Raw genomic sequence first — 13,210 nt, forward strand, 5'->3', positions numbered from 1 at the left:
ACTGTATCCCAATAATAATCAAAATTGTACATGTTATACTTGCATATTCAAAAAACATTTAAGCAATAGAAAAATGTGTGCCGGTGACTTGACGACGACTGTTAAATAATTGGATAAGAGTCAATATTACATAGGAAATTGGAACAGTTATCATGTTTGCTAGTTATCCTCGGCTAGTTTAATCTAAAATTACATTATTTTAATTTTTAAATTGTGTCACTTACTGTACCCAAAGCTGTAACTTATTCTTACTAGAAAAGTATTTGAAAGTAGCTGAGTCGTCTAATCATTAAATAATTTAAATCATGTCATTGTCATATAAAAAACATTTAAGTGGAAGTGAAAGAGAAAAAATAAAAATTATATGTAATTTGAATTTTCCGCTCAAATAAGTTTTATTTATGTCCAGATTTCTTATAAGAAAAATGGTGCAAACAGATTCCTTTTGGCTAAATAATTTAAATAAATTTTCAACAATGGTTTCTAGTCTTCTAAAGCAAAGGGGGTTTCGTTACGGTAGAGAACATGTTATATAGTACATATATGTGAAATAATAAATTTTTAAAATAAAATACACTAATAGCTAAATATATATCAATTTTATCCACAATACCATAATATTTGCTCTTTCAGCCAATGACTCAAGTGGCGAAATGAGGCCTGGAGGGGTTGTTTGGCGGGAAGGATTGAATTAATCATATGTTTCATGACTTTCATCTAATTCGGAAGGCGACGTTGAACAGTCGAAATCTCAGGGGCCCCTTTCTAAAAATTGCCACGGGCCTCAAAATTATTTCTACGCCACTGGACATTTCAAGATAGCAAGAATTTTGCAGAGTGATATCATACTAGGCTTCATGAAGACACAAGAGTTAGCGGACAGAATTATGCCGAAGCCGCTATAAAGTCGGTGACACTGTGTTGCACGTTATAAAGTCGGTGACACTGTGTTGCAATTGGATCTCGGTAAAAATTTTGAATGCGAGGTATAAGACTTGTCATACCATAAGTTTCAAATTATGTTAGTTCCCTATCTTCCGTATGTTAAGGGTATGACGTGAATTTAACGTCAGGTTAATAGTTAGTGTATGGAGATGTTGGCTCGCGTGGCACGAAGGTCTTGCCACCACCCTCCTACGCATTGTAACCCGGCCACCTGAATTAATGGCCAGTGTTCAGCGATTTGGTATCTAGGTAAAAGATATTTGTACCTAAGGTTAAAGTATCTAGCGTATCTGTTGATTGTTAGTGGAAAGATACTTTTATCTAGTTCAGCTATAATTATCTAAACGTGCTATACTGTTTACCTTCTCATACGTATTCGAGAGTTATATTCGCGTATCGGATATTTCATCGAACACCTATTAACCTAAAATATAGTACCCAGTAAAAATTATTTTATCTAAAGGTAAAAATATCTGTATCTAGATAATAGGTACAGTTTAGATATACAAAACGATTACTATGTACTGTGAGTAGCGACACGAAATTTAACAGAACCTTTCAAAGAAAAGCAGGCATAGACCGAATATCAACAAAGCTAACTCAAGACGTTAAATCGACCGATAGCCAGTGGGTGAGAATTTGCGTGAAGTGAAGTCCAACTTCCCCCCTCAGGCCCGGAATTAGAGAGTACGGGGCCCTAAATAGTGAGAAGGGGCCCCTTCTCTCAACGCAATTGAAGGAAAAAAGAGGGGGCGCACCAATAAGTGCCGCTAAGTACGGGGGGAACCAAAAACCCCCGCTAAATGCGGGATACCAATAAATGTTGCTAACTGCGGGATCCCAAAACATGTCGCTAAGTGCGGGCAAGTGGCGTAGACCAGGGATTTCCGGGTCCAGACTTCGGCCACCCCCCATGACGGATTTATGCTGGCCCCAATAAGTGCCGCTGAGTGCGGCGCTCTAGGCGGTCGCCTTTGTCGCCATGCCCTAGCGCCGACCTTACTTCCCCTACGTCATATCGTCGACCACTTCGTCGTCTTCTTTTATGATAGGATAGTAGTGGAAAGATGGAGAAACACTGAACTCAGCGGTAGTCACCATACTTTCCGTATTAATAGTACCCACTCATTTATGCGAAATACTAATGAAATTACATTCATGACGGCAAACGACGATGTCCGTCATGTTAAGAGTAGGTGTTTCTTTTAAAGTCTGACCAGGTGTGGATTGGGAAGGTGGGCTGGTGAGCGTTATCTCACGGGGCCTCGACCAAAATTACCCTTTAGTTCGACTGGGGACCGCTTGAAAAGTTATTTTTGGGGGGCCGCAAGCCTTCAGTACCCACTTCACGAAAAAGGCGCCTGTCCGCCCCCTGAGTTTGACTCTTGCGCTACAAACGTTAATAATGCTCAGTGTTTATCTCAGAAACGTTTCCTCGGGTGAAGGTAACTAGGCTCAGGATGGTTTTTACCAGACAAACGTGTGTGTGATGTCCATTGGCAAGCTCTTAACGCCCGGAAGGTAGGTATTCCCCCCGAAGAGATGCCTGAAAGAAACCCAGATAATGCTTATTCAAACTAAAAACATAATTACGTTCGTTTTCACTCTGTGTACCTGGTATATCTTTTTATCGATGTATTAAAATATAACTACGAAAACAAGAAAGATACAGATAAGGAACGTCGCAGATATAGCCCCTCAAAAAAAAGATAGATACCAAAGGGCAATAATTTAGATACATAAGATACATTCTTTGCAAACAGATACGGAAAAAAGATATGTGTAAGAGATTTTTTCATATCTGTGTTCGCCTGAACAAAGTTAGTATCTTTTACCCACAATAGTATCTTGTACCTAAAAAAAGTACCTAAAAACGTAGCTAGATCCGTATCTAGATATCGTGTATCTAGATATCGCTGAACACTGTTAATGGCCTTAAAAGTCGCTTGATGACTTAGGCCTAAGGTGGTGCCTTGGGTATTAGCCTAGCTGAGTATTATTATTATTATTATTATTACATCTGCAAATTATTTCGACTAACAGACACAGGTCATAATTATAAGCTTATGGTCATAATAACTAATATTATAGACTTAGGAAAAATTTATTATCTTAGGGTGTCTCTAGTGTCGGCCAAACATTCGAATGACGCACGTAGTCTATAGAAAAATAGCAAAACGAATCACGAACAAAAAGTAGATAGAATCTTTTAAAAAAAAAGATACAATCATGAAAAAATATTAGATACAATCATGATACGGGGTGAACTTAGTCTAAATATTCCAGACATCTAGCAATCTCTTTTAAAGTCCGATACTGTTTTTACAATATTGTAGCAAACCAACTGATATTCCCCCCATTTTGATTTCAAAGAAATTAGTTATCATTGACTCTGAACGAATTAATAAAAATACACCAGTGTAATCGGAATTATATTACATAACTTCGAGTTAAAACGTCAAAATCATTATTTATTAGTCAACGTTTACAAATGTCACGTAAGTCTGTGTATGTTTCGCCTCGAATTTATTCTCGTCGTATAGCTGGCGTTAGTCAAAAGAGTAACGAAAGATACGTTTCGTCGGAGGCTCGAAATTTTGCCAACGAACGGATGCCACGGTGGTGGTTTACATTTTCATAATTTTTCGGTTAATTAAACGTTATTTTCTTCACATTCCGGTTCAAATACCGTCTTCCAAAGGTTAGAGTAATCTGAAATTATAGTAAAAGGTGAGTTGTTCTTAATTAACAACGTATATCGAACGCTTAAAACAAAATATCGCGTGCTAGGTTTCGGCCCTAAATAGATCTAACATCGGAAGTTCTTGTTAAGACTCGGGGTAACGTTTAACCAATTTTTAGTTTCATTCTCCTAAGTGCTTAGCAATTAATGCCTTAATTTTTGTATCAATAATGTCGAATAATAATACTAAGTGTTCCCCTTATACTGATTCTATTATGAATTTTGGGAAATGTTAATGGATTTACAGCCGCTGAAAGGTGGGTGTGTATGTAATGTTTATAAAAAAGCACAACATATATAATCATTAACTTCCATGTTGAATTATTATCGTCCATTATTTGGTTTTAAAGCTCACTTAAAGGTACGGAAATCGTTTGTATTTATTCATGGAAAATTGAGTCGTAAATTGGTTTTATCATAAGGACACGAAATATTAAAATTACATATGCGGAAGTATTTGTTGTATTAGGCCTAATCCAATCGAGAGTTCAGGACTCAAATTTGGTCTCTGGGCTGAGGAGGGCTCAAGGCCTTGTTTGTGGACCCCGTTTCTCATTTCCTATGGTAGCTAAGTATGAAGTTGAAGTAGGAAACGCGATAAACGAAAAACCTATATTGGACTAAACTAACTGACAAATCTTTCGAAATTGCTTTTAAACTTTTAATTTAAATATATGGCGGTAGGGTTCCTGTAATTTTTTTTAATATTATGGAAATTTACATAAAATTTAATTACTATTAAATCCGTTTTCAGTAAAAAAATAGACGGGGTGCACACAATTGTTAATTTATAAATGGTTAAAACGTACAACAAAACTGCTAAAACGAATTTTTAATAGAAACTTAAAATAGCTTCTTGATTTGTTTTCCAAATTAATTAAAATAATTAACTAACTATGATAATTGTTATATCGAATGGTGTGAAATATAAAAATGCTGCGGTTATAACAGGGAAAATACAACTGATTAAACCTCAGCCAAATATGGCCTTGAGATAGCTTTCAGAAAATCGTATTTCCAATATTTAATTTCCAAACGTTTTAAACTTAACGTTAAAAATTACTACGATAAGTATTCTATAGAAAACCTTTTATCAGAGCTAGTGAGTTTATTTATCGTGGTATGTTTATGAAATAAATTATATTATTATTAATCAGTTCTTTAAACGTTGCAATAAGATATATAAGTCACCTTTTTACTAAAATATAAGTTGGAGAAAATTCAATAACCTCTAATAAAAGTAAAACTGGGTTGCCCCATTTTTACAGATTGAAATTCCCTGACTTATACAGGTTTTCCCTGACCATCTCCGAAGATCTTTCCGATCTTTCCTGACTTATTTGTGCGAAACATTTGGTGTTTTTAACCTGGTTTCCTATTTGCAAACGAAATTAAATTTCCTGATATTTCCCTGGTTTATAGACTAATTTTTGAAATTCACTGACTTTTAGACCCATGAAGTCAGGGAATTTCAGGTTTTCCACGTACTGTGGCAACCTTGTAAAATATAAAATTGTCGGGAATTTTAGTTGGAAAATATTGTGGCACCCTGGGTTATACGGATGGAACCAGGCTTGGAAATAAGCGGTAGTCACTGGGTCAAAGACCAGTTTATTAATTGCTCGGACGAGTTTTTTTATTCAAAAGCTAGGGGTTCACTGGTCCAGTGTCCAGTTTATTAATTCAAAATTATCTACCGTATTATTAACCAACTGGTCTACGTGACCACTTAAATAATTCAAGAAATGGGAGTCACTGGCCAAAGAGACCAGTTTCGAAATAAACCTTATTTCCAAGCCTGGATGGAACAATCAGGATTTAGGGAGAAAAAAAACAGTTTTGTGTATACATTTTTTGTCGAAAGTAATTGAAAATGGTTATCTCAGGTTGTTAAGATAATTCGCTAACTTGCGTCAAATTACGTAACTGATAAATTCAGCTTTAGTTTCTGTTAACTTTGCATTTCCTTTAACAACCACCTAGCAAATGACGGACTTTTCACTCGAACTCGTGAAAAAAGATCGCCGTGTTAATTTACATCGAAAAATCAACGTTTTCGGTCCAATATCAAGTCGTGGTTATCTTTTTGAATGTAGAAGTTAGATTGACGACGGAAATAGGTTTTCGTTAAATGTAGACCGGTCTACATTTTTGAAGTCCAATGTTGACCATTTTTTGGAATTTTTGACTTGCATACCCTCCAATATCACTAAGTTACCAGATTGCCAATTTACTTCCTGAACGACTACATGTATAAACCAAAACGTTTGGTTTGTTTTTGTAAATCAGCTTGTTCCACGAGCTCAGGGTCGTACCGAAGGGGCTCTAATTAGTGCTTTCATCCACTTCTCAGATAAGTTATCTGAATCGAGTTAATAATTGTGATAGATCAGATATCGAATTATCCCCATTTACGATAAGTATTTATCAGATCAGTGGATTAGGGTCAAAATCCAAAGCATATGGCTTACACCCGAAATAATCGTAAACCGAATTACCGACAGACAAGAATGTGAGCAGATTTCAGACACCTCACAGGCTCATAGTTATAGATCTCACATATCAATCCGTTAAATTCCAACGAAATATTAATTTCTTTATTTTGATTGGCTTCCACAATATAATATAAGAGATTAATTATGGCAGATCGGTTACTTGAGATAACGAATCAGATACAATCAGGGCCGGCGTTAGGGGGGGGGGGGGTAAGCGGGGCAAGAGTACCTCGGGCTTGGGCCTCCGAAAGGGGCCCTCCGGTCCGGGTGACTAACTTAAACTTTTTGACTATTTCCAAAAAACCATATTTTGCAATAAAAATATTTGTGGGGGGAAGGGGCCTGATAACGCTTACCTAGGGCCTGAAAATCCTAGCGCCGGCCCGGGATGCAACTTGAAATCAGATTGCTGGGTGCGGGGAATATTAAAGATCTGACTTATTACCTTCAGATACCTAAAAATTAAGCCCTGATTTACCTGATCAGTTTGGCCGTCACTTTCCGAAATTATTCTTTGAAATGATCTTGAAGAATATGGTTAAAAAAGATAGTTGTCAAAATTTAATTTTTGCCAACGGGATCTCATTTTACCAACGGAACCCCATTCAGGGCCGCCTTATCCATAAGGCAGACAAGGCAAAGTGCCTAAGGCCTACGAAATTTTTAGGAGACATTAGGGCCTACGATTCCATGTACTAGGGCCTACGAAGGTCCGAAAAGTCGGTTAATGAGATATTTTTGCCTAAGGCCTACGGAAAGGTTAAAACGGCCCTGACCCCATTTAGCCAATTGTGAGGTCGTCCTTAAACACGTAAATATATTACTAGACGGCAGTTTTTTTAAACCAAATTGTTTAATTCAGACAGTTAAAGAATGTGCTATTGGTCAATGTTGTTATGTGTTTTCCTTATAAGCTCTCGTTTCACGTGACATGTCGGGTTCTCCCTCTAATGGTTGTTTCGTCAGATCAAAAATCAATGAGTCGTTAAAAACGGTTTAAATTTTGAAGGCATTTTATCCATACCATTTCGCAATGTGTCTCGCATGGTTTAATATATCGACCTATTTTAAACCATTCTAAACTTACTATTCAAATAGACACATTGTCTCTTAATTATTTGGCGAAAAATGTGTTGCTTGTTAACACCGGCCGTGGATGAGACCAGATGAGACCTATTCTTTTTCACGCCATTTTCGAAAATGGTAGATCTCGTAATTTTGATAATAAACCTACCTCAGCTAATTTTATGATTGTCGAATGATAATATATAAGACCACGTTTTAGCTGACAGTGGAGACGCGCGGCGGTGAGAAATTGAACAAGTGACCCAACATTCGGCCATTTTGCCGATTGAAATGTTTCTCCGTGACAACAATGAATTCGATTAAAAACCAAAGATAAGAGTACCAAATATAAAATACCTTTAAATACAACGAAGACGGTGAGGTAATTCCGAAGTAATCATTCCTGAATCGACCAGAAATATGGGTAATTTCGCCGAAATATAACTTTTTGTCAAGGCTTATGACAAAATGTTTTTTTTAACAAATATAACTAGTTAATGAAACAAAACTTAATCAAAAATGATCAATGTGAACATTGTGTTTTGCGTTTAATTTGAATAAATACTAATTTTGTGTCAAATTTGAAAATTTATTATCTGCATAATTTTAGTGCAAATTATTACCTGATCGTAAAAGCATTTAAATATTTCAAAAATTGAAAAAATAAATAAATTTTAAGCATTTTTCAGAGAGCGTTTGGGGTTCTCACTCCGAGATTGGACGGCCCCAACTTCTCAAACGGTGTCATATCACTGTGGCTCACTTGTTCCCATTTCTAACAGCTATTTTCACGAAATCTAGAGGTGTAACTGTCGCAATATACCTTATAAAACCCAATAGTAGCGCGTATTAGCAGACGATATTTCAATGTAGAATATATTCCCTTAACAAATTAGTTAGCGAAACTTAAATGCAAATTACAACTAAAACCAGGCTGACACTGAAAACGCGAAACTCGAGAAGTGCGTAGTTCCAAAAACTACACCAAGGCCTAAACCGCGCGAACTCGAAAAGACTTGTAAAACGACCCAATACAACGCAATTATTGGTATATAGAACTATTTTGACAATTGAATACGTAAACGAAAAACAAAAAGTCCTCATGAAATTCTTCCTTCAATTTGGATACCAAAGAAAAGCACCTATACATACCCTTACCTCATCTAGGCTAGCGCTAGAGAATTACTGATACGCGCCGTTCCAAAACGACGGGGGAGGAATCGGCTAGACGAACCGAGGACGCGTCGTTTCTTCATTCCCTCTTATATCCACCGGAATTCGGGGTAAAAATAGACTCTTCCGTTCACCCCTACACTTTCAACTCGCCCGTTGAACTTACTATCGAGTTAAAACCGGAGCGAGTATTGATAAAATCATACTTATTTCAACGCTGGAAAATAATTACCAACGCAAATACGGAAAAACGTTTAATTATCTCAACAATCTCGAAAGTAGTATCCCCGGAAACGCGGCTCGTACTCACAATTTTCAGTGAAAGATGTGGAGAAAATGGCCTTGGTCCGAGACAGCGATCGAGGGGAAACTACGGACGCGCGCGGCGGTGCAGTCGTGTCTGTCGACCTTCATTGCTTCTTCACTCAATATCTAGTAAATTTGAAATAGATTTTAAGCTGGGGATATTGCAAAACTCTGCTTTATTATTCTTATTTTAAATAGCTTTCACAATCAATTTGGCCCTCAATGGAGTTTAAATCCATCTCAAACCTTCACTTATTTAATCTTAAATATTGAATAAATATTGATTTTCAACTCAAGTCATCAGTAATTTCAAATATACGTATTATATGAAGATTATCAGTTAGTCAGATCAGATTGATATGTTATGTTCCCCTCACACACCAATCTGAATCTTCAGTGTATTTGATTAATTATCTCAAATAACCGATCAGTTCTGATCTGACGACTTATACCTTTAGTTAACTAATAAACGATACAGGGCCATTAACTCAAAATGGGTTTTAGCTAGGAATTTGAAATTTTCAGGACACTTAGAACGTGCAGGGGTCACTTGACAACGGAAATTTCCATGACCTTGAACCATGTCTTTCAAGGCCATTCAAAATTTCTCTAGAGAACCATTAGAGATACAAAGTTGGTTTCAATTAGAAACGTGTTCCCCGTCACATTTTAGGACTAAATAGCTTTGGGCCCACCTAATTTGACCAATAACAAGTCGAGGGATTTTAGACAAAAGCCGGTTGGTCGTGATGAAAATAATGTACCAGAGGCCAGATTGAAGTACTTGTGCTAGAGTATAAAAATTTGCTAAACCTACTCATCTGGTAGGGGTCTTTAGAATTTTCAAACTCGGATGACCTTTAACTCATGATTCAAGGTCATTGAAAGTTTATATTTAAAACCAATGAATTTAGAGAAACGGTTCCAATTTGAAAAGTACTTCTATGTGTCCTGAAAGTTTGAAATTCCTAGCTAAAACAAATTTTGAGTTATTTATCCCTGTATCGTTTTTTAGTTCACATCCTGTAGGCATATATAATCTTTTAGAAAACGAAGTAAAATAAATTCGGGATTAATCAATTATTTTAATTTTGAACTGATCTGATCATATCCGAGCGTCAGTGCGGATAATCTGATATCTGATATATCACAATTATTTCCTCGGTTCAGATAACTGTTATTTGATAATTATCTGGAAGCACTATATCAGATGTACATGTTTAGCTACGCTAAGGGAGATATGAAACTCTACGCTAGGTCAATGGTAAAATCGCGTACAGTGTTTACCCCCTTTTGATTCACTTTGCTACGTCAGCGCCTCAGTGACAGCTGGGAGCAACAAACACAGCACCCCACACAAGGAGAACACAACCCGTCATTTTCTTGTGTACATTTATCATTGGTTAGACGCTTTAGCGCCTGCTTCCGTCGGAAGGGGAAAATTTGGAAAATGTCTCCCCCCCCCCCCACCCGTAAAACGTTTAGCATAAAGGTTCGTCCAATGAAATTTGTACACAACACTGCGTTAGCATGTTTAAAGGCTAGCTGCGTTCTCCTTGTGTTTGTTGCTCCTAGGTGGCAGGGAGTACAAACATTTATTTTCGGAAAATTATCACGTGTTTCTGGTTAGATTTACTCCATTCCACTAGATGGCGCCACGACAAACTTGCATATCACCCTTAGCGTAGCTATATTGGAACTTTTGGAACGACAGAAATACTACAAGATAAATTCCGTTTAATTGTATTAAATTTAAAAAAAGCTTGTTTATGTGAATATCAGTAGAATATTTTCGCTTATTTAAATGAAATTCTGTGCCTTTGTCGTAGATAAATTTGGACTTCAAAAATCTATTGTATTGTGGTATTTATGAGAATCCTGTAATTTTATTGGCTCCTAAATTTTCCGATTTCAATTAATTCTATCACATTGTTTTTGTTACAAAACTATTCTTAACGGTATATACCACAATTAAATTTATTGAAACTACTACGCGAGATTTTAAAATATTCTAGCAAAAAATTTAGTTTGTTAAAAATTATTTTTCCAGGGCCTGAATTTTTAAAACTCGATTTGTGACTTGCGATATTTTAGATTAAAATTTGCGTCATTTAAGTCTCTAGGCACTTCAATAAATTCAACCCTGCCTATCTGGTCTCCGCCGCACCCATTGAAAGGGTATTTGTGAGCAGTGGATTCGAATATGTAACCGGTAATATTTGACGTCAAAGTTCAAATCAATCGATATACGCTCTAGCTAAGTGATTAAAGTAATCGTTTTCTATCGGTGTTCACTCTTGCTATAAAGAATAAAGTTACATTTCTGTAATCAGCCATAACTTGTGTACACTCTGGCTAAAACAATATCAATAACTTATGTGTTACCACTTAGCAATCATAATCGCGGTAATCATTCAGTAATTGATCGGTAATCGGTGTACAGAAAAATGTCAAGGGGTGAACTCATCGCCTAATTAGTTAAGATAGTACATCGGATAAAATTTTCCGAATTCTAAATTTCCACTTTTCTTCACAGACGGAAGATGGTATTTTGCAAGAGCCAGGGAATCCCAGGACGTAAACCAAAACACAGAATGCACAAAGCGAAGAAGCTGAAAGTCGAGCAGACGACGGTGAACGAGGAGAACCTGCTGCTTGGAGTTCCGTCGGTCGCGGCGACGGCGTCCGACGGCAAGAGCCACAAAAACTGTCACAACTACTTCAGTTCCCGCGTCTTCAAATGCTACGAGTGCGAGGCGACCTTCACTCGTTCTTTCCACTTCCGGAAACACCTGGACGCCCACGAGAACAGGGGCCCGTTCGTCTGCTGCAAATGCCGAACGGTCTTCCCGCTGAGATCCTCATTGACCAGTCACATGGAGGACCACGAGAGAAAACAGCGTTCCTTCGACTGCAAAATCTGCGGCAACAGCTTCAAAACTTTGTACTTCTTGAAGAAGCACCACAAAACGCACGACGCTAGCCACTTCGTGTGCGACAGTTGCGGGGCTAACTTCCGGGAGAAATCGGTACTCAAAAAGCACGTGCAAGAATGCGTCAAGTTGAAAGACGAGCTGACCAAAACGGAAGAGAAAATGGACGAAGTTAAAGAAGACGTACCTGCTGATACGAACGATCAAACCGACAATGCTACCGCGAACAACGAAGACGCGAAAGTTCCGGCGGAGTCGCTTTCGGATACCGATACGGAGCCATTTCAGTCTAGTCTCGATACGTTAAACGTATCTTTGAAATTGGTGAAGCCGTGCTCGGTATTATTGAAACGCTTACCAGAACCTTCTATTTCGAAAGTTATCAAATGCAGCGTTGCGGTTGTTCCTATAGCCATTAAACCGTGTTACGTTAAACTCGACGATCTCACAAAGAATATCAATGCGATTATGCAAGTTGCGGACGCAAAGAGAGACAAAGGACGCGCGCCTACTCGGGAATCATCGCCTTCCACTAAATCACCAATTTCTACCAAAATGAATACTTCGTCTGGCAAGGAACGTGCAACAACGATTAATTCAGCCATTGAATCTTCACAGGCAGGTAACGTTGTAGATAGTAAATTAGCAAAACACAGTTCAATGACAACGTCCAACGGAATATCATCGTCTAAAGTGATTTTCACTGCCACCAGCCGCAATTTGCCTAGTTTTTCGTCTAAGTCAAGCGTTTCGTTGAACAACAAGGACTCTGACATTCTAAAAGACGAAGACACCTGTGAAAATAAGTCGTGGCAATCGGACGACACTCTTCCGCCTTATTTCGAATCAATCGATGAAGGGCCGCCAACGGGCGTCTTATCGACCGATGACAAAGCCATCTCTTTAGAAGATACTTCGAATTATTTGGACGTATCAATTTCGCGCATCGAAAATGGTTCAAGTACGAGTGTGACCGTTGAGTATGAAAAAAGTGAGACACTCGAAGATAGTATAAGCGAAGACGCGTTGTTAGAAAATTCGAACCACGTCGCATCTGCCATTTTAGATCTTCCATCAACAAGTACTTCCCGAGTCGACGACCAACTAGAATTATCCGGAACGGAAACTCGACAATTACTTCCTCTTCCTTTTCTTCCGACTGCATGTAGTTCCGCGCAGCTCGAACCCATTGATCAGAATCACAACCCTGATGTTAGTTCTACTTCATCCGAAAGCAAAAGAGCCTTACTGTTGGCATGGTTGCAGTGGACAGAGCTACAGAAGCAACAGATACCAAACCAGTATTTCTAAGTGGCGGAGTTTTTTTTTATACAACTAAGTTGTCACAAAACTCTTTTCCTGATTTTTTTATATGATTATCAATATTTTAAAACTTGCTCGTAACAAACGTGTTTTGTCCATAGTTTGCCGTGAGCCAATCAAGCTATTTGATTCGCATTCTGTACCAATTTTTATATCACACTCGCGTATATCTTAGGTAACAAAGAAATTATTTTTTTACGTTCTACTTAAATAATAAATATCATTTC

At 37.7% G+C, this 13,210-nt stretch overlaps 1 protein-coding gene and 1 long non-coding RNA gene across 4 annotated transcripts; one reads left to right on the forward strand and one right to left on the reverse strand.

Annotated features, from left to right (window-relative positions):
- The first annotated feature begins 3,247 nt into the window (after window positions 1–3,247).
- On the forward strand, window positions 3,248–12,988 carry LOC149925451 (uncharacterized). 3 transcript variants are annotated; one of them, XM_090160743.1, is made up of 2 exons: window positions 3,248–3,675; window positions 11,264–12,988. In XM_090160743.1, exon 2 carries the CDS (start codon window positions 11,271–11,273, stop codon window positions 12,969–12,971), a length of 1,701 nt encoding a protein of 566 aa, XP_090016869.1. In that variant the 5' UTR covers window positions 3,248–3,675; window positions 11,264–11,270; the 3' UTR covers window positions 12,972–12,988. The 3 variants fall into 3 exon arrangements, with proteins under 3 accessions (XP_090016869.1, XP_090016868.1, XP_090016870.1); XM_090160742.1 differs by having other exon boundaries at window positions 3,248–3,453; XM_090160744.1 differs by having other exon boundaries at window positions 3,248–3,443.
- LOC149925452 (uncharacterized) lies at window positions 3,306–8,717 on the reverse strand. Its single transcript, XR_016476975.1, has 3 exons — window positions 8,407–8,717; window positions 6,662–6,707; window positions 3,306–3,657 (listed from the first exon to the last, which is right to left on the reverse strand). It is a non-coding gene; the product is annotated as an uncharacterized LOC149925452 (long non-coding RNA).
- Window positions 12,989–13,210: the final 222 nt, after the last annotated feature.

The sequence above is a fragment of the Leiobunum rupestre genome, chromosome 10 (assembly GCF_980474605.1).
Source record: "Leiobunum rupestre chromosome 10, qqLeiRupe1.1.hap1, whole genome shotgun sequence".
In the NCBI taxonomy this organism is placed as follows: Eukaryota; Metazoa; Arthropoda; class Arachnida; order Opiliones; family Sclerosomatidae; genus Leiobunum; species Leiobunum rupestre.